This window comes from Gossypium arboreum, chromosome 5 (genome assembly GCF_025698485.1).
Source record: "Gossypium arboreum isolate Shixiya-1 chromosome 5, ASM2569848v2, whole genome shotgun sequence".
Classification (NCBI taxonomy): Eukaryota; Viridiplantae; Streptophyta; class Magnoliopsida; order Malvales; family Malvaceae; genus Gossypium; species Gossypium arboreum.
This window is the reverse complement of record NC_069074.1, coordinates 17,379,571-17,401,723: the sequence shown is the minus strand read 5'-3', so window position 1 is coordinate 17,401,723 and position 22,153 is coordinate 17,379,571. Positions and strand designations below refer to the sequence as shown.

General features: G+C 29.9%; 2 protein-coding genes across 2 annotated transcripts; both read right to left on the bottom strand.

Moving 5' to 3' along the window:
• Positions 1 to 10,518: 10,518 nt before the first annotated feature.
• On the bottom strand, positions 10,519 to 12,545 carry LOC108485852 (calcium uniporter protein 4, mitochondrial). The gene is made up of 2 exons (XM_017789699.2): positions 11,818 to 12,545; positions 10,519 to 11,491 (listed from the first exon to the last, which is right to left on the bottom strand). Exons 1-2 carry the CDS (start codon positions 12,373 to 12,375, stop codon positions 11,006 to 11,008), a joined length of 1,044 nt encoding a protein of 347 aa, XP_017645188.1. The 5' UTR covers positions 12,376 to 12,545; the 3' UTR covers positions 10,519 to 11,005.
• A 6,509-nt stretch (positions 12,546 to 19,054) lies between these two features.
• Positions 19,055 to 22,153, bottom strand: LOC108483984 (uncharacterized). The gene is made up of 6 exons (XM_017787565.2): positions 21,641 to 22,153; positions 20,519 to 20,645; positions 19,897 to 20,036; positions 19,731 to 19,793; positions 19,551 to 19,619; positions 19,055 to 19,407 (listed from the first exon to the last, which is right to left on the bottom strand). Exons 1-6 carry the CDS (start codon positions 21,842 to 21,844, stop codon positions 19,336 to 19,338), a joined length of 675 nt encoding a protein of 224 aa, XP_017643054.1. The 5' UTR covers positions 21,845 to 22,153; the 3' UTR covers positions 19,055 to 19,335.

Here is a 22,153-nt window from a genome sequence, read left to right as displayed (position 1 = left end):
ATATAATTAAGCAGTATTATTAATTGTAGTTTATAATTTTTTAACTAGAAAGAAATAAATTCATGAAATTAACAACAAAAGGACTATCTTTGTTTAAATGTTTTCCACAATGTCTAAATAGTATAGGGACTGGCAGAATTATATTCCACAAGTTTTGTAAATAAAATTAAGGGGAAATGGTAATTTTAGGTAGACGTCTGGTAAATTAATTGTTTTTGCCCTCCATGGTTTGCTTATTATAAAATTGCATGGCCTTGGCAACTTTTCTGTATTATAAAATGATTAGTCAATAGCTTAATCTTTTCCTACATTAGTTAATAAAGAAAATAGGTATATCTGATTAATTTAATTAATAAATTATCTCAAATTAAATACCCTCATATATATTAATTAATATTAAAGCCAGCGTGTCCTATATCTAGTTGCCAATCTATCAGAAGATATTTGGTCCTACAGTTTGGATAAGAGACATAATTAGATGACTGGATAATATGTGGCAAATATATCCTTATTTTTATTTTAGGTAGATCCATTTATTTAAAAGAAAATGAAGTGGTGATAAATATGTTGTTAATGAGTTTACAACTATAATCATAATCATAAATATAAATATAATATATGTTCAATTAACTGTAATCAATTTCATAGAAATATATACTTTTTAACTTTCATAACTTGTTTAAAATTGTAACAAATAACAATTTAGGTGTTTTCTCTCTCTCTCTCTCTCTCTCTCTCTATATATATATATATATATATTTCTTAAATTACTCGTCAATGGGAGAGTTTGATTCGCAATTCAAGCAAAATCAAGCTTATAAATAAAAGCATTGAAAATGGCACTTCTTATTGTGTACGGCTTGTCATAAAAATTGATCAACATCCATGATTCTATCATTACGTACTTACATACACAGAGCAACTAATAAGCCAATAAGGCAATTACCCAAAAAAAATGGCTGCATAAATTCATAAAAATAACAACGTTTTTCTCATGCATGCTTATCAGACAGCAAGTGGTTATATTTGTACAACTTGGTAACTCCTCACGTTATGTAATTTTCTTTATCATTAACAAGTAAGAGATTTTTTATTAAAGGCAAACAAAACAAGTAAAGCTAACTTATCCATACCGTCATTTTTAGTATTCGCCACACGGAAAAGGGGCCCCCAAAATTCGTGTCTATGTTGGTCACTGTTGAACTGAATTTTCAGCTTATTCTTATCATTTTCCTGGAAGACAAATTTATTAACCCATAATGGCATCTTTCACGATTTGTATTTTAATTATGAAGGCAAGCAAATTTTAGCCCAAACGCCTTTTGTTGGGTTTTGGGAGCGACTGCTACCTTATTTATTGCTCTTCCGAAGAACTATAAAAAGAAAGTCATTTAATCTAAGAATTTTTTTTTTTTTTGGCACACTAGTCCCGTAAAATGGCCGTTGCATTTATTTCGCAATTACAAGAAATTGAATACCATCATTTAAGAAAGGTAATTCAAATCCAGAGATCTGGGATTTTTAATTCATTACAGTGAGATGGAAGAATGCTTTCAGTTCACTCCATGGAGTGGGGTCCTTATTCTTAGAAAACAACGGAACAGCATTAAATTTCAGTTTTCCTCTTTGCCGACATTAATTACGTCAGGAGCTCCTTACAACTTGATGTTTATATTATATAGTTTTGGTTATTTAAGACATATAGACAAGTTGGAGTCCAGCTCCTTCACTCAACTATGAAAAACTTATAGTGATGAAATTATAGGATGGAAGGCTGTCACATGACAAGAGATCATGGAAGCCATCTAGAAACCGTTGGATTGGTGAATTGATTCAGAAGGTAATAAATAATAATGGTGGAAAAGCTGAGCAGAGCAGGCTCTTTTTTGGATTGGAGTATATATGTTTGTTAAGATTTGAATGCTTATCAAAGGAGATTATTCCCCAATGGCCAACATGCTTATAAATTAATTAGCACAACTCTAATTTAAAAAAGATTCTGGATTAAGACCTTTTATCGGGTTCATTGTATTTGTAGGCCCTACATGAAAAGTCAATATATTCGAAATTACATTGCTTGTATAATTGAGTGTTTTTTTTTAAAGGAACACATTTTATTTATTTTAGAATAATTTTATAAACAATATAAGTTTAATGGTTAAAAAGATAAAAATTTAAATAATCAGTAAAAATAACTTTTTTATAAGTTAGAAGGTTATATAAATTATTATGTCTTTTTTAATAAATGTTTAAAATTTACACTTATTTGAATTGAATTTTGTTTTTATTTAATTTTTTATGTAACAAATATTTAAAATAATAAAAATAACTTAAAAGAAGTCTAAAATTCAAAACTCGTATGGAAAAATCAAGAATCAAATCAATTTGAATTATCATTTAATTGAATAATCTTACATTATTGGAGATAATATGTTCTTGCTTGGGTTTCAAGGATTACATGTAACGATAATCTTATGCTCCCGATAGTGCTAAGACGATGAGATATATGGAGTAATATCAAAACCACATATTCTCTATGTAATCTTATATAAATTGAGATTTTAGACAATTTTCCTCTTACTTTTAATGATTTCAATTCATTTTACTTTATACGAAATGAAATAATAATAAAACTTTTAAAGGAATAAATTCTAATGATTTAAATTATCTCATTCTTTGATATACTTTCAAGTAATATTTCAATTATATATTTTTATTATAAGTTGAAAAATTAATATTTCGTTGTATTTATTATATTTTGGTCAAATTTACATTTAAATGATAACAAATAATATTATTTAATACAAAATGTTTTTATTAAAGAGAAGTCCTAACTAATTATTATTATTTGTCAATCATAGTTTATTTAAACTACTTTACTAGAAAAATGTATTAAATCATCAATATCATAAAACTTAAATTGTTGTGCTGTAAAAATAAAAATAGAATAGATTTCTATAAAAATAATAAATTTTGAATTTTCGACTAAATAAATCAAAGAAATAATATAAAACACCAAATATTGTGACAAATAATATTATATATATTGATAATTCTATTACCAAAAATAATATTACATTTAGTTAATCAAACATCAACAACAATGACCTAATCGTACCTACTCAAAAAGTAAGAACTGAAAATGAATGGAAACCGACAAATAAGGTTGATATTTGGTCTAATACCCACTAGAAACTAATACTAGGTTTTTTAGGCTGAGAAAGGGTTATAGGAAAATATTATAAATATTGAAATTCGAACAAAATTTATTAAATATTGAATTTTAGAAAATAATTAAGTGAAGTTGGGATTCAATTTAGCTAGTAGAGTTGGTGGGATTAGTTGGACACAATACAAGTCGTTAGATTTGCTCCCAAAGAGAAAAAGCTGTTTGTTTTTTCTTGATAACAAAAAGTGTTAGCTGGGTCTCGAGTCTAGAGCCGAATGCTGCTTCAGGCGGTATAGTGGTAGTGGTAGACAGGCAGGTCTAATTTATCTGAATAGCCCAATTGCAAAAGAAAGCTATATTTGCAATCATTAATCGAATTACGTTGGGTACTTTGTTAGGGTGGGTGAGTGGTGAGTGGTGAGTGCTAAGGTCCAGGATTGGGAAAACAAAATGAGCAGAGCAGAGCAGGGTTTGGATTTGGATTTGGGTCGGGTTAGTGGATAATGATGAATAAATATCACAATATGCATGGGACATGGCTACATAGCTTCCTAAAACGATGTGGAGTGGGCACCAAACTCTAATAATTTTGTACTCCATGCCCCAGTAGAAAGGGTTCAAACATCTTTTTCTCTGGATAATGATATGCAAGTGAGCTGTTAGACTGTGAGGGTGTATTTTATATATATATATATATATATATATTGCTTTAAAAATAAGAAGTGGGTGAGGTTTAGAACATATGTTAATGTTGCTTGGTCCAAATGCTAAGAAAGAACCAACACTGGTTATCCGATGTGAACGTATAAATTGAAAACTTCAATACAAAAAGCTGCCTAAATTTGTTGATTTTGTGGAATTGTATGCGCCCGCCCATCAACCCCTTGGACCTCGATTTCCTCTTTAGTCTGCTCCAAAGCCCATTTCTCTTTAAGCTCCCTTTTCTTTTCTTTTTTCCTAAGAAACTTTCACCCGACCCGAAGACCCATCCGAAAATTTTAGAAGGTTTTAGTAAAATATAAGTTCAAAAAATGGGTTTGGGCAAAAAATGAGATCAATTTTCTAAATTAACTAGGTCTCGGGTAAGCTTTTTTTGTCCAAACTTGGCCCGACTCGAATTTACAAAATAAATAAATAAATAATTGTTTATGTGTTTTGTTGTCATTTCACTATTATATTTTTATTATTTTGTTGTTGTTTGGATATTGTATAATTATTATTTTATTGTTAATTTTGTTATTATTTTAGAGGCATTTGCTTGTTAAGTTACATCTATTTTAGTGTTATTTAAGTATATTTTTATTTATTTATTTTCAATCTGTTGGGAAACATTTATTTTATTGTTTTTAGTGCATTTGATATATTATATTTTTAAATTTATTTTTACATGAAAATAATATTATAAAAATTAATATGAGTGGGTCGAGCTTGGGCAAAATTTTAGGCTCATTTTTGGGTGGGCCCACTCGACCCTAGAACACAAGTCTAAAATTTTGTTGAAGCTCAGCCCAGCCCATGATCACCTCTAGTCACAAATATTTGGTCTCAAAATGAATATAATTCTATCATCTCGTGGATAGTGTGTGCTTCACACTAAACCGGTTTGATAAGTTCCGCAAGATGATGATCTACAAGTAGAGAAAACAACTAGAATAAACATATAAATGCTTAGTAAGTTCAAATGGAAAATAATATGTTTAACATGTTCATATACAAGCATATTAGCTACCTTAGTTTGACTAGGACATGACACATTAAAATTTCAACAAGGTGAGCAACAAGCATTCATGCACCTTAAACATTATAAACAAAATTAAAAACATAACCAATTTAAATCACCTTCGTATAGCTTACCTCAATGTCATATTCTAACATCAATCCATAAGATTATACCAATTACAATTAACACATTTCAATGAAATATCCCATTATCAATCTATAAGGTTATACCATTTGAACATAATTCATTTCAATGACATATCAACTTATCAACCAATAAGATTCTACCAATTACACACAATTCACTTCAATGCATTTCAAATTCGTTTACTAAATCTATTTCATCACATTTTCAAGTTTCTTACTTCAATTATAATATTTCACCCGATGGAACTTTTGTACCACCCTATACTCGTACCCAAGACCGGGATAGGATCTGAGGCATTATCGAAATTTTCAAAATAATTTCAATTAATTTATATCATTTAATACTCATTTTCATGTTTCATGTAACATCCTTTTCATATTATAATTTTCGTATCATATCAAATATTCTATCCGTTGAATCATTGGAGTTCTGATGGATTTTTCAACAGTAAACTCAAAGCGTACATTTCCATGTTCAATCAATTCATATTCAGAAATGACCCTTAGGACTTTAATCATCAAGCACTCTCTCGAGTCACATCTCATGTAGCTGTAGTGAATCAAGATTACCTTTTTAGGTCAAATCCTACCCATCTTAAGTTATCATAAGGAATCATGTATCGTGTAACCGTAGCGAATCAGGATTACCTTTTTCAGGTCAAATCCTATCCACCTTAGGCTACCATAATGAATCATATATTATGTAACCGTAGCGAATCAGGATTACCCTTTTCAGGTCAAATCCTATCCGCCTTAAGTTACCGTAGTGAATTAGGAATAAATCCTATTCACTTTAAATTACCATAGTGAATCAGGAACAAATCCTATCCACTTTGAGGTATTATAGTGAATCAGGGATGAATCCTATTCACTTTATATTCTCGAGAAGGCTTTTGTCATATTAACCGTCCGGGTTATCTATTTCTGTAACAGATGTAGGAACTATTTCATTTGGGAAATCACCTATTACAATTCGGAACCCAATATTCAAACTGATTTTATCCCTTTCAAGTAGTTTTAGAACATGTATTATTTCTTTCATTTCAACATCCATACATTTCATATATTCAATTTAAACATCATATAAAATACAATACAATATTTAAATTGACATATTTACATGCTCATTCAAGTTATATGAACTTACCTGACTAAATTGCAGAAATACCAAGATTTAGGGGCATTTTAGTAATTTATTATTTTCCAGATTTTCACGCGATCTTAAATTAATAATTTCATTCAATTTATTAATTTAGATAATAAAACAATTCATTCCCTTCAATTTGGTCATTTTTGACATGTTTACAAAATTACTCGCTGAAGTTTTACTTTTATTCAATTTAGTCCTTGAGCCTAAAACATGACATGCAAATTAACCATATTAGCTGAATATTCATATATATTTTCCTCCTCCTCCTCTCCATTCCACATCCTTAATGTATATAACATGCTTATAAGTAACATTATCTATAATTTCACTATTTACTTATATGTATATTCAAAGCTATCCATCCGTGTCATAGTCACTAAATTATTTTTATCTTAAGATAAATAACTCCAAATTAAGATATTATAATTTTCCCTGAAACTAGACTCACATATATTATTACCATAAAATTTTCATAATTTTTTATTTAGCCAATAAGTACATTTTATTTTTTAAAGTTACCCCTATTTTGCTGTCTGACAGTTTTGACCCTTCTTCTCTAAGAATTAATTATCTCCTCGTACGAGATTCAGATGATGTTCTCGCTTATTTATCTTGAAAATATATCATTAAATATTTTAAACATATAAATTTAAGCCCTTAATTATTTTTATCCATTTTTTTATGATTTTCCAAAGTCAGAATAGGGGAACCCGAAATAATTCTGATCTTGTCTCACAAAATTTATTATATCTCATAATTCACAATTTCTTTGCTTACACAGTTTCTTCTATAAGAAACTTGACTCAATAATCTTTAATTTCTTATTTTTTTCATCCTCTAATTCGATTTCCAAAATTTATGGTGATTTTTCAAAGTTAGCCTACTGCTACTGTCCAAAACTGTTTTAGTGCAAGATATTTATTTACCATGTTTATAACACCCTTACTTTCTTTCTCTACACTATTTCTCATTACTTTCTCTTCACTAACATATCAAGAACATAAAACGTTATATGAGAAAACTCTACATTAACATCATTTCCATGCTTTTTCAGTAGTATCAAATTTGAAAATATATTGAAATCTTGATGTTCTTACCTTGTCTTATTGATTTCAACCTTTAACTTGATTTTCTCTCTCCTCCAGCTTCTAATTCTTGAATCTAACTTGATATTATAGCTCCTCATGGTCTACTTGTCATCTTTCTCTCTTGATAGTTATGGAAATTCTTTTGATTTCTAAGTGAAAATAGTAGATTTTTGGTGGAAGGACCAAATTATAAAGAAAAAAAACTTTCTTTCTTCTAACATGAATTGCATGGATGAAAAAATGATAGAAATTCTTCATCTTTCCTTCCTTATATATTAAATAAATTAATAATAAAATAATAATAAATAATAAAATATCTCATTAAAATTAAAATAATATTTATCTCAATTAAATAATTATAAAATATCATCAACATCATCATTACTTTCTAGATTTCTCTCTCTTCCAATTGACCATTTTTCCCTTTATTATCTTTTAAAATTCCATCCTTGAGTCATCGTTTAATTTGGTAAAATTACAATTTAGTCCCTCACAATTCTTCACCTATTCAATTTGGTCCTAATTCATCTATTTTCCTTAGTTTCTAGATCATTCCACCCTTAAAATATTTACTATTGGCCGTTCAAAATTTTCATATTTACACTTTAACCCCTCAAGTTTTAAGTATTTACTCTTAGGCAACAAAACTTTTCATATTTTTACAATTTAGTCCTTTCCTGGATCAAGATATCATAATTTACTTCCCAACATTGTCATAACTCAAAACTTTTCTTTTTGTCACTTATTTCCTTATTTTTCTATATCAAGGATAATATCTTACTATAGAAATTTTCAGGTTATTACAACTTTAGTAAAACAGAGTTGGATACACGAGTGAACTACACCACACCAAGGTCTTCATAGAGACATATAATGCTCGATGATCCACAATAGATGTTGGATGTCAATATAACTTATAATAATCTCCATACAATCACATATCCCGTACAAGCATGCATATGACCCTATTGACATGCTAATTGTATGCCAAGTTTACATGGGCATTAATTACACACATTTCATTATCATCCCTGTAATCAATCATTTTCACACGGTTATACCTTGTAATTATCCACGTTTACTTATCACACCCTGTAAATGATCACATGCTTCATTTCTATACCTTGTAGTCATTCAGATTTTCACATTTATGCCTTGCATTATTGCGTAATAGTCAATCATCACATAACATTTCAATTTAATTTATTAATCCACTAGTACTTTAAAGCATACTCAAGCATACATATATCAAATTAAACACAAGTACACATATCATACAAAATGAGATGTAAGTTCCAAAGGAACTTACTTATTCAAAACACAAATGAGTAGATTCTTCAAAGACTAATATGCAGATTTAGCTTTTCCTCTATTAACTCCAATTTGATCCAAATATTGATCTAGATAAATATTTTGTTTAGCAAATTATTACCAAATAGTATCATATAATATTATAAGATGCATGATCCTAGTAAATCCATTTTTTTTATTTTTCCCACATATTTTACATTTTATTCATTTTAGTCCCTAAACGTGGGATAGACATAACTTTCAATCCCTAGCTTCAGTATTAAAATTTGATTTTATTTATTCTCATTTGGTTATATTTTATATTCCTAACATAATTTCATGACATGTTTTACATTTATTCAATTTGGTCCCTAATGTAACAAGTTAACGAACAAGCTAAGTTAACTTTACAATCTAAGCTTGAAATATATAAATTTCAAATATAATTCATCAAGTAATAAACCATGCAACATTAAAACTTAAACAATTTATCAAATTGATTCATGGGTAGCTAAATAAAGTTCTCATGACCCTAAATCTATAAAAATTACATGAAAAATGACTTATTTACCTTCAATTTATTTCTTGGCCGAAATTTGGTTTGTAAAATGGTGGATGGTGAAGGAGAGAAAGATGATGCATTTTTCTGCAGTAACTTATACTTGTATACCATGATTAATCACTAATTAACATAGTTTAATTAAGTTAATCATGCCTTAATTACTTTAATTATCTCTTAATCATTTGTATAATGGAAAATGTCATCACTCTCCACTTATTCGTATTGGAAAATGGTTTGTTCACCATTTTGAACATTAGGTTAATTGCTAGATAGATCCTCAAGCTTTTTGTCAATTAAAAATATATAGTTATTGGGTTTTACAATTTAGTCTTTGAACCTTATTCAACTACTAATTTGACAAAATTATTTGACTAATCTTTAATATATTTTTATATTAATTATGTAATTATTATTAATTTATATTTACAGACTCAATTTACAAAAATAGGGTTCTAAAACTACATTTTCAATACCATTGAAAGTTGAGCCGTTACACATGGTTGGATTGTTTACATAATACTTTAAATATCCATAATAATAAAGATATTGATGATGGTTCAGAAAATTATTAATAAAATAAAATAATTAAAATTATTTTATATTTTATATAAAAACACTAATAATTATAATTATTTTTATTTTATGCCAATAATATTTTATAAATTTATTTAAAAATGCACGTGAAAAAAATTGCTTTAACATATGCTAAACAATAATATATGTATAATTTATTTAAGGGTTTAATTATTCTTAATTTATTCAAATACATTCAATGATCTAATAGTTAATTAATATTATTTTTATTATCACATAATAATTAGTAATACATTAATAATTATTATTCGAATATATAATATAATGAACAATAAAAATATTATTGTCCATTTAAAATTTCTCTCAATTCATGTTTGATGTATAAATATTGCATGTATTATTAATTATTATACAATGATAAACATAAATAATCTAATTGTACATTCAATTTTTACAATTATTATCACTTAGATTTTGGGTGCATATTTGTTATTTTAAACTAAGTATCAATTAATTAGTGTTATAGTTATATATAAATTAAATTACGATTTAGCATTATAAATAGATATATTAGTAATGCATTTTCATTCAAGTAGCATTTAGAGAATCATCAAAAAATTACCTTTTAATTTGATAGGTTTTGTTTTCACTACAAAAACTTCGATTTTTAGATGATTTAAACATTTCATTTTAGTTTTTTTTCATTGTTTGTTTATAGGAAAATTCATTTTTTTGTTGTTAGGTAGAATGATAAAAGTACTTATGAATAAAACTTTTTAGGCTTAAGTTGAATTTTTAGATATTTTATTTTAACTGATTTAAACATAATATAAAAATAATAAAAGCAAAAAGAAATACATTTATATTAATATTTATTATTTTCTTAAAAAAAAAAGCTACTCGTTTGAAATTTATACTAGTACTACCCTTTACAAAGTTCCCTGAGAAAAGACTTGGGACCAATTTAGAAGATCATTGGAGAAAGACCTAAATCAACTCACGCCCTCAAAAACTAGGACACGTGATCTAATACAAAGCCAGTTAGTTCATCTATAATATACCTATAGTAGCCGAGCAGATGGCTATTGCTGTACATCTAAGGACTACTATGCATGTGGATCTTGCTTCTTGCTTTGCTAATTTTGGTTTTACAGCACTCTACTTAATAGTACTCAATCGTCAGAAGAATCGATACTGGATAAGAACAATTATGATTCAAATATCAAAGTCACTGGCGATCCACATCATAGAATCCACAGTTCCTTTTTCTATTTCGCATAATATTATATAACTAGTGCTAGAAGAAGAAGAAGAAAAAAACTCCATTAGTTTCCTTTGTAGGAGCGTCAAAGGAATGCCTCGTCTTCATGTTTTAAGGTGGTAGAGGAGCAACGCTCCAAGCTCGGCAAGGCATTAGAGATGTTGGGATATAAGGCTTGACGAAGTTTATTGTATTTTTCGATGTCAAAGCTGTGGGCCTTGATGAGTTTCCTTTGTTTAGTTTTGAAACGGCGTTGAAAATAGCCTTCAAAGGAGGGTTCGGTGGAAGTGGTGAGGAAAAAACCATAGGCAGAGGCAAAGTGCAGGGAGGTGACGAAGAAGCATATGGGCTCCATCACGTCCCAACTTAGTTCCCAAAACGTAAGCCTCATGAATCCCAGTGTTTGAAGCAGTAGGAACCCCAGCCCACAATAAAGCTCACCACGAACCTGAGCCTTGGCCTTTTTGTCTATTTCAGCCTTTTGTTTCCCCATTTCTTCCAGCTCTTTTCTTCTTGGGTCATCTGGGAGGGCCATCGATTCCGAAATCATGCTTTCCATTGATTTAGCCAACTGTGGGAATAAAACTCAGTCAATATTCATTTCATACCCCCATGCTTTAGGTTAGTCATTCATGAACCTAATTTTAGAGTTTTAGAAATTAGAATGGTCATTTAAAAGCCTTCGTTTAGCTTACTATGACTGTCCTCTGGAGCTGACCATTCGGCTGAACCAGACCCACTTCGCAACAGCGCGTGCATTGCACTCCTCCAAACAGTTTGGAAGACTAGTAATGAATTATTTATATTTATTTTTAAGCTTTTATTGACACAGTCACTGAAAATATATTAAAGAATAATTCCTAAAATAAATAAAATGGAGGGAGAGAAATTTTATACCTCTTCGGGGCGGAGGAAAACGACGTTCCCTAAAACGATGACGTTTCCCGAATGATCCAGCAATTTAGCTAGTTCTAAACCTTGAGCTTCATTTCCACATCCATCAAGGCAGATCTGAACAAACTCGTAATAAGAAATCGAACTTTTTGGAATCTCTCTTAGCTTCGCTTTAAGCTTCTGGATTTGAGAAGCCCTCAATAGCTTCCTCGCATCTTCAACAGAAACCTTAGCCCTGGCATCCATTGGTAGAGGTCGAGGCTGAGTTATTCCTTCCAACCGAAGCTGATTTCCAGAAATGTTTATGCCTCGAAGCTTTTCTATCAACTTTTCACCCACAGGAACCGAGAAGATCTTTGGAAATCCCGGCGACGGCTGTTCCAAAGGCCTCAGGTGAAAGAACCGTCGGAAGAATCCTCTTTCACCGGAATCGGGCAGGGCCACGTACTCCCGGCGAGGTGCGGTATGGAGAGAGATCGGAGAGTTCTCTACGGTGGCAAGCGATGAGGTGATTCCATAACAGCTCAACGGACGCTTCCCAAGAATTTTCCGGAGCGCCATTGATGAGGAATAGAAAAGGAGAGTTTTGTATAAGAGAGAAGCTGGGAGATGGTGGTGGTGGGTGAGAGGATCTTTATTTATAGTCCAATGTTTGAGGAGAATGTTTAGAGAATCTACGCTAAATTTGGTCCTGTGATAAATTATGAACTTACGAAAATGAGAATCTTTTATATTATGTTTCTTAGTTATAATTGAAATCCCAATTAATTAAAATAATACATACTAATTAATAGTTTAAAAATAATACTAAATCAACGGGGAATTTTGCATAAAATTGATATTTATTTGTGAAAAGTAAAGGAATATATTTTTACCAAGGCTTGTTAACTAAGAAGTGGTTAAAAGCTTTCTTACAATCCTTATATATATATATATTGTATTCAAGAATATCTTTAAATTTATTATTATTTTAATGAACAATGATGATTTTAATATTTTAAATTTTAATATTCATTTCTAAAATATAGGATCAAATGTGCAAATTTACCACTTTACTTCACTTACTTGATATTTCTCATTTTCCTTATGAATTAGAGATAAATTCATCACTATACTTTAACTTTATATTGAATTTTGTAACTCTACATTTAATTGATTAAAATAAAAAAATTATTAAATTTTGCTATCATTTGAATACACAATTTTATATTTTACTTTAATATTTAACAATAATATGCTAATTATTATAATATTAAAATTAAATAAAATGATTATTTCATAAAATAAACTATTTTTATTTTATAATATATATATATATATATATATTTGAGTTTTATTTCATTAAATAGGAATTCTAATTTAGTTAATAATTTATTTGAAAGACCTTTATTTTAAATCATTAAAATTAATATTGAGTGGTAAGTTTTAATTTAAAAAATTAAATTTGACGTAAAATTTTAATAAAATTCAAAGTATAATGGTAAAATTTAATCACATAAGAGTTGAATAAAAATTTACTCATAATTTCAAAATATAATAATAAATATCAATAAAAAAAGTATAGTAACAATTTTCAATATTTACCTACCATATAATGACTAATAACACAGTTAACTTAAAATATCCACTTGCCTATGAAATTTGATTAAATTATACTAACCTCCTAAGATTTATTAAATGAATTTTTAATAAAGGGATAATGTTACCCTTTATTAATTAATTATTTTGTATTTAATTATTTAATTACTTATTCTATCTATTTTTATCTTCAATAATTTTTACAATAAACATCTAATTAGTTACAAAAATATTCTAATTATTATTAAGTTAATATATAATCATTTTATTGATAATATATTTATTTCAATCCCTATAAGATATAAACTCAAAATATATAAATCGAGAATTCATACATAATTTTATAAAAAAATGAGACTTATACTTAAGAAGTTGAAGTTTCAAAGTTTTAAGCATTACCATTAAAAGGGCCTAATTGTTTATAACTTTATCTTTAAAATCATTATCAATATTGATTTTTTTTAACTTTATAGAATTATTATATTTTTAAAATTTTTAAAAATTAAGCTTAGGTCTAATTGTGATTTTTTTTAATTTTAAAGTTTTTTAAATTTTATAATTTTAAATTATTTATTGATATAAAACATAAAATAAATATTGTCATGTTAGTGTGAAGTGCTCGTGAACTATTACGCAACTGGCCACACCAACATTGTTAAAAATGAATATTTTAATCCTAATTTCTGCTAAATAAAAATAATTTAACTCATTCTAAAAGATTAATGTTTAAATTTAATTAAAAATAGAATAAATATCAAATTGACAAAAATATAAATATTTAGAGACTAAATTTTATCATTACACCTTCTTAAAACAATAGAATAAATATATTTTACACTAAATTTGGATGTGAAGCTTAAGACTTAAAAAAAAATGCTGGAATGAAGTTACCAACTTAGTTTGTTTTAAAGAAATTCACATCAAGATATAGATTTTTTTATTGCTTAATTAATTATGGACTTTGTTAATATATTTATTGTTTAATTAGATTTTGTATATATGCTTACAGATTAATTATATTATTTACTTGAATTAAAATTGTTAATATTTATTTTAGTGGTTGAATTTCAAATTTCCAGTATCTCAATTATGATTTAGAAGGCATATAATTCATTAATTTAAAAGACATTGAGAATTAAACACATTTATGATTTAAGTAACATTGTGTTTAGAAAAAATTAATGATTTGATTAATTTGGTCACAGATGTAATTATGAAAACATTATTTCTTCTCTCTTTATAAATATAGGAAAAAAATTCAATGTATCCTCAAGTGATTAGTAGAAGTAAGAAGTGAAGATGGATTTGCTTTCACAGTATTTAAATTAAATTTAAATATTGAAGTTAATATTATTAAGAAGGTTTTACCTAATTTCACTTAGGCTGGAACAATATTAAGTTAAAAGAGAAAAAAAAATGAAAACCCACGAATTGCAGGGCAACAGCCTGTTGGAGTGTTGGGTGGGAGTGGAACTAGAAAGAAGACATTAACCTCACAAATTCACATGCCCTGTCAAATTTGCCAATTTGCACACAAAATCGCACGAGAGAGACAGAAACTTGGGCGAGTGTTTCTCGGAAATTCTAGGCGTATATTGTGGATAAAGAGGGTCACTGTTTTGCCCCTTATTAATTGATTAGGACCCTCGTTTCATATTTTTCAGGAGCACCAGGTTATATATCTCAACCAGCCAAAACACATATTGTAATGCATGTTATGGAACCCAAACATTTGAAATTGGGGATGGAAGATCATGATTCCGACCATGTCTCAATCAGACAACAACATATCAGTATTTTGGCTTTTAAAAAATTAGACAGCTAAATAAGCTTGCGTGGAAACTTGATTAATCTTTTTCCAATAAAACTTCTTGCTTCAAAACACATGCACTTTTATTTCTTTCTTTGTATGCGCAGAGTTCTTTCACGAAACTTTCTGATACTAAATTATTATCGTTGCAGTAGATATTTGTTTCTTTTTTTACTTTTAAAAATTGACAGTGGGGCGGCTGAGGATGTGGAGATTCTTACTGCAAGTGGGTTAGATATTCATAGTTAGCCTTAATGTAGGGATCCATGAATCATTGCAGCCCTCTGGTAGGAATCTCGTGTTAATCACTGAATAAGAATTTAAGAATCCCCGCAATTTGGGGGGGTTGGAACTTGGAACAAAAAATGAAGAATAATTTTAGGATTTGATGATTACATCAGATCAGTAGCTGATGTAGTTGAGATTCTTGGGCACTACTGCTAGTGGCAGTGGGAAGTCTACTACCCCATTTCAAACTCGTTACAATGTAATACTAATTAATTTGGAGGTAAAATGCTGTGAGAGAATCAGCTTCTGAACTCATGAAGAAGGCAGGCACGATGCGTGTTAGCAAACTATAAAAGAGAGTATTGAGCCTAAAATAGAATGATGTTTTGATATTCGATTCTTCCAGTAACAGGGACTGGCGTATCAGCCAAGTTGCCCTCAAATCTGCCACATAACCCAGCTTCTGTAGTCGAATTTATAACCATGAATACGTTCATTTGTTTTTTCAAGTATCATTTTATCCGTATCCGAAAATGACTCGAGTGAGGTTTGACATTGTTTGTGGGGATGATGATGGAAGCAAAAGTAGGCACCCAAGTGGTAGAACATGCATCCGTGCGATGTTAGGCTGGAATCCTTTTCTAATCCAATAGGCTGCTTAAATATGACGTTCCATTTGGCCACCAAATTTAAACTTCCCTTCCTCTTGTCATCATTTGATGCAATTTAAGCCTTCCTGCCCCCCCCCCCCCCCCTTTTTAAATGTCGTTAGAAGAATATAAGTATTATTAGATACAGTTAATTTCATAATTATGTTCAACAATATATCCAACACCAACATTTATACAAGTTTCGTGTTGTCATCTATAAAAGGACTGTAGATAATTCTTTGGGGACAATTGTGGTGGGGATGTCAATACCTTTAGGATCCGAAGCGTGTTTATTCTCGTGCATGGTGGTTTCTGAGGCAAGTCCCATTTCGGTGATTGATTCAATCTTTTTTATTTAAAGTCAAATATCTTGTCAACTGTTTTAGCCCAATACACTTCTTAATATATTTATGTATATCACCATTAGCAACATATCATCCAAAACAAGGAGATATGGTAAAAGTAAATTGTTGTTTTATTTCTACTGAAGTTAGATTGCATTCTCATCTCTTTATTCAAAAAATAAGCAATTAATCATTATATGTTAGATTAAAAAGTAAATTGTTCTTTTTTATTAAAAAATTCATTCATTTGTATTATTTAAAATTTGAATGGCCAAGAGAATAACTAGATAGTGACATGTGGCATGCCACATGTACTAAATGTTAATGCACAAGAATCAATTTTTAACAGTAGAGATTGATAAAATTTTTATCAGAAAGACCAATTTGTTTTTTAGTCTAACGTACAATGATTACTTTATCCAATTTTTTAGTAGAAGTACCAAAATACAATCTGATTTCTAATATATAAATCTCTATGATTCTTTTACCGGAAGATACGCATGAACTATATTCTAATGACTTGCAAATAAGAGAATTAATACACATCATTTTGTCTTTTTAACATGGATAGATTTGTGAATGAAAATGTAAGATATCTGAAAATGAATATTTATGTCACTCATATAATAAATATATCTATATACAAAAATTAAATAAAATTTTAATTGAAAATTTTAAACGCCCTAAAATCAAATTTTATTATACAAAAAATTAATTAAAATATTTAAAAAGAAACAAAGCATAATAATGCAATTTAGAAGATGTTGGTATTGAACATGATATAAGAGTAGGGGAGGGGGCAACTCTTTCTGAAAAAGCCTTTATGTAAATGCTTGATGACGCGAGGTATAAAAGAAAATGAGAGCAGTGTGAAGGCTCTTTTTCAACTCCTTTACCGCCATCAAGGGAAAAAGCTGATTTAAAATAATCGTTGCTTGAATATAATATAATACTCACGCAATTTCTTTCCTTTCATCACCTTCAATTATGATCCTTGCCATTACTAATACCTACACTGCATGAATAAATAATCATTTTTTGTTCAAACACTTTATGCAAATTGTTAAGAAATTCCCACTTTTCATCTTTCTGAATCCCTTCTAACTCTACAGCATGAATCATTATAACAAAGAGAGACTGATTTTTTATATCATTTTTATCCCACTTCTCCATGATTGTTGATTTAATTACAAACTGCCATCGAAGGAAGTTGATTCAATCGAATTAAAATAATAATAAAAAAGCAGTTTTTGTTGAATAATAGCGAAAATTGGTTTCATCTTTTTGACCAACTACCTGGGGCCATAAATCTGACAACACAAACTTGTTAATTTCAAGAAACAAGACAAAGATTGGACGCAAAGAAAGACCTAGAATTGTGGAATCTGAGAATGAATCTTTGACTAAAACAGGCTGAAACTTCTCAATTAATGGGAAAACCTCTTTTAATTTAATTTAAACAACACACGTCTGAGTGGTAGCTGATTGTCCACAATTTTGGACATGATGCCGCCTACATTTGCCTTTTTCTGTTCAAGCTTGGAACTATCAAATTAAAAGGTCTAAAACGAGCAGCTAAATCATAAAACAGAAAAATACCCTTAATTCTGCTATTACTCTATGAATTTAGTCACTATAATTAGTTAAGTTTTAGCCCCTATACCTATAAAAAAGTTGTTATTAAAATCATTAAATTATGTCATTGCTAAAAGTTACTTACAAATAGCCGAATTTAACCATGAATTTTTCAAAATTAAAAAACATGACCTAAATCTCTAAGTACAACACTAATATCATAACCAATCAAAATAATTTCTCCCTGCTAAATTAATTTAGTTGAACATATGAATATGTTTCCTTTTAATAAAGACCGTAATTTAAAAATGAAAATTTTAAACACACTTGTTCAATATAATTACTTGTATGTAATTATAGACCCTGAATTATTGTTTAGTCTTTTCCTTTTCCTAGAATTTTAAGGGTTCAAATATGTTATTAGTCAAATTTAATCTTGTACTTTGGAAGTTAAAATTCAATCTCCTATTTTTTAAATTTAAAATCTCAACCCCATAATTAATTTGTCACCATCAACCATAAGTTTCATCATATAAAAGATAACTCAGTTTTAAATTGACAAATTTTAACAAAAATGCTTCTCATTTTAACAACTAAACCAAGATTTTAAAATCAATAAAATAAAACTTAATTTTAACTTTTAAAATAAATAAATTAAATCTCAAATTCTATTCAAGTACAGGGACTAACATCGTATTTGAACCATAACCAATTTTAAAGCAAGGGTTTGTTGTTGAATATTTCAGAGTCTAATATGCATGCGTGTAGAACCCATTTTAATGTGAAGATATTTTTAACCAAAATTCACTCTAATCAATTAGGCCAAGTTGGTTTCCATTACCCATTTTGCAAACCATGCCGAGACCCAAATTGATTTGAAATTGGGCCGCTCAAACTAAATCCACTAAGCAATTGCTTATCAATAAAATATAAATTATTTATTAAAATAATAATACCAATATGAAGCAGCCAAAGCAAGAAAGAAGAATATACATTCCCCAAAAAAAAGAAATCCACATCTCCAAGTTAGCAGTATGGTGAAGATTGAGGCAAGCTTTAGAAAGGAAAGAGGTCTTGTATTGTAACCAAGTTTTGGAATCAAATATCTACACAAACTTGTCTACGGTCTACCAAAATGGAAGAACCTCTATAACTCGGTGAATTACTAAACCTACTTGACAGACAGAGATACCCGAAATGATTAACAAGCAACAAATACATCACAGTTATCACCAACAACAGAACACGTCATTAGGATACCTGCATTTCTGTTAGCGGCCTTGGGATGTTGACAACCAAACTCAGAGGCATCTGAATCCCATCATTATGCTCCAGCTCATTTACAAACCGTCTTCAATCTCTTAGCTGCGTGAACAAATCCCACAATTACCTGCAGCTCATCCATTTGCTGCAACAATAGATGGCATTTTCATGGTGTAATAAGAAATTGTCCTTACTTTTCAGTCACGAGGTGGAAAAAACTATAACACAGTTGTCTTAAGCAACAAAGTCAAAAGAAGGAGAAGCTGCAAGAGCGGTTGAGTAAGTTACCTGCGACATGAAATGCCTTTGAACGACATCAACTAGTTGCTCTTTTGATGGATTGGGAATAGTATCTACCTAGCAATACCAAAGACAAATGACATTTAACCCATTTATTTCTTTGGCGGTAAATGTGGTACAGGCAAGCATCCATGGTTCTAATTAATTAGTTCTCCATGGAAAACTTACAAGATTGAAGTGTCGCCAATATCTCCATAAAGCAGCAATCTCTAGTTTGCTGAGGTCAACTTTCTACAGGGGAAACAATATAATGTATAGCTAACATCATGTTGCAATACGCCCGAAGATTGAAGATTGTATAAAAAGAAAGCACAGTTTTAAAAAAAAAAATTACCATGGACCCACGCGATGTAGAAACAGTCCCTTTCAACTGCGAGTCACAAGAAAGAGACCTACTAATCGTCTTGTGACAAGACCCAGACGATTTATGCGCTCTATGCCTTGATCTGTGGGACTTTTGAGTGTCATCAGATGCTGGAAATTGAAAGATCAAACAAACTACATTAAAAAAACCCAAGTGTAGTGGGACCAAAAGAAGAAAGATGAGGAAAATGAGACACTGAGGCTTTTAGAAATAGTGAAAGCTAAAGGTGGCAACAGAAATGGATCCTATTCAACAATCTGAACTCCATCTCAAAAGAGAATATTATCCAAAATCACACCACCAAAAGTATTAGGTATTAGAATAGTCAATCAAAACGTTAAGAATTGCTGCACTCTGCTTCCAAGATATAAACGTCTTACACAAGACCCAAGACGCACAATATCGACGGTACCCCAAAGTCAGCACAAGTAAAAGAAATATCTTTCCTACTAGTGAAATTTTAAACAAATTAACAGTTGAATGAAAAGTACACGGCAACAAGAAAGCTTTAGACTTGAAAAACTCACACAGGAAACTAAAATTTAGAGGCAGACGCAAATTTTGAATTAAACAAGTCAAAAAACAAACTCACCCATGTCTGATCCATTCCATTGCACGTTTTCAAATTCGATGTCGTCGTCTTCTTCATTACCAGTAGGAGCTTCGATTACACTGAGGGCATTTCTCTGTAGTTTTACTTCTATGCCATTGGTAAGAACCTGTTGTTTTATTGAGTAGAGAAACAAAATATCACTATCAGCTAAAAGGTGAATGCCTAATCTACCAATATTGTCCAATAAGGGGACGCATATGGAGACAAGTTTCCAGATTTTCGGAAGTAAAAAAAAAATAGTGTTTTTGTTAAAATAATCAGTTAGAATTGACACTGTCAAAATGTGTTTCAATCCACTAGCACATCTACAGTAGAAAAAGAAAATCAAGATCAAAGTATGATTGTTTCCAGCAACCAAAATCATAAGAAACAATGGAAAAACAAAGAAAAAAAAAGGGTTTCTTGTTGGGAAACATTCTGAGATCAATCTAACAAGAATACATGAATAATACAATCATGCAATTGAAAATCTAAGCTCAGTATAAGATAAATTCCTAATTTATCTATTTTCTTAAGAAAGGACAAATTAATCCCCAGGAAATCAAATCTCGTTCTACAAATATCAGAACAGCATCGTACAATCCCTAAAACAAATCAACATGCCAGATCCATTGACGGAAACTTACATGCAATCGAAACCTACCATCCGAGAACCCGAAGTTGCGATTTTTGAGAAATAAAGAAACCTTTTATTATTATTATTCTTATTATTATTATTAGATGGAAGGATAAGCATCAAACTTGAACCAAACTAAGACAAGAGACAACTAAATTTCCAGTTTCATTAGAAAATAAAATTTATTAAATACGCTAAAAAGGATTCAATGCGCAAAAACCACCAAGACAATATGTATAACCATTGAATTAGCCAAAAAGCAAAAGGTTTATTTGATTATAAAAACCTTTAAACTTTCAAAATTCCTCAAATGGAATCCACATTATCTTGAAAAATAAAACCAAATTTGAGTTCACGTATATAACTCTATGAAAATCCCCAGTTTTATAAACAAGAAATTCAAGTTCCTCCAATTCCCAGATAAAATCTAAACTCCAGGCCCCTCCCATTTCTAGAAAAACGGAAAAAAAATTCCAAGGAATTACCAGCCAATGCCACCCGCCAAGTCCAACAGCCTTCTTGACCACGCCTTGCAGACCAACGAGCACCGATTTAGTACGGTTATTGCCAGTCACGACCACCTTAGTATGACGGGGTAATACCGACAGCTCTTCTTCGCTACTGTCTCCATAGCTCTGTAACTGGGAGAAACCATCGCCATTGACGGAACTCTCCATTGCCTCCAGCATGTTTCTTTCTCTTTTTTTCTAAACTAAAATGATTGCCCAACTCAGTGAATCAAACAGGGGTCAAACTAAGGTCGAAAACCGAAGCATTAAGGACCGAAATTGCAATGGATCGGAAGGTCATGCATCGCTGGATACGTATGTCGGATTTTCGTAAGCAAAACAGAGGGAAAATAAGGCGAAATATAGGAATTTCGGTGAGATAAAAAACACAGTTTAGAGAGAGAAACAGCCAAAGGATAAAGATAGAACACATATGAAGAAGCAGTTTACATTAGTGAGAGAAATTTGAGAGTGACTGGTGTTTGTTTA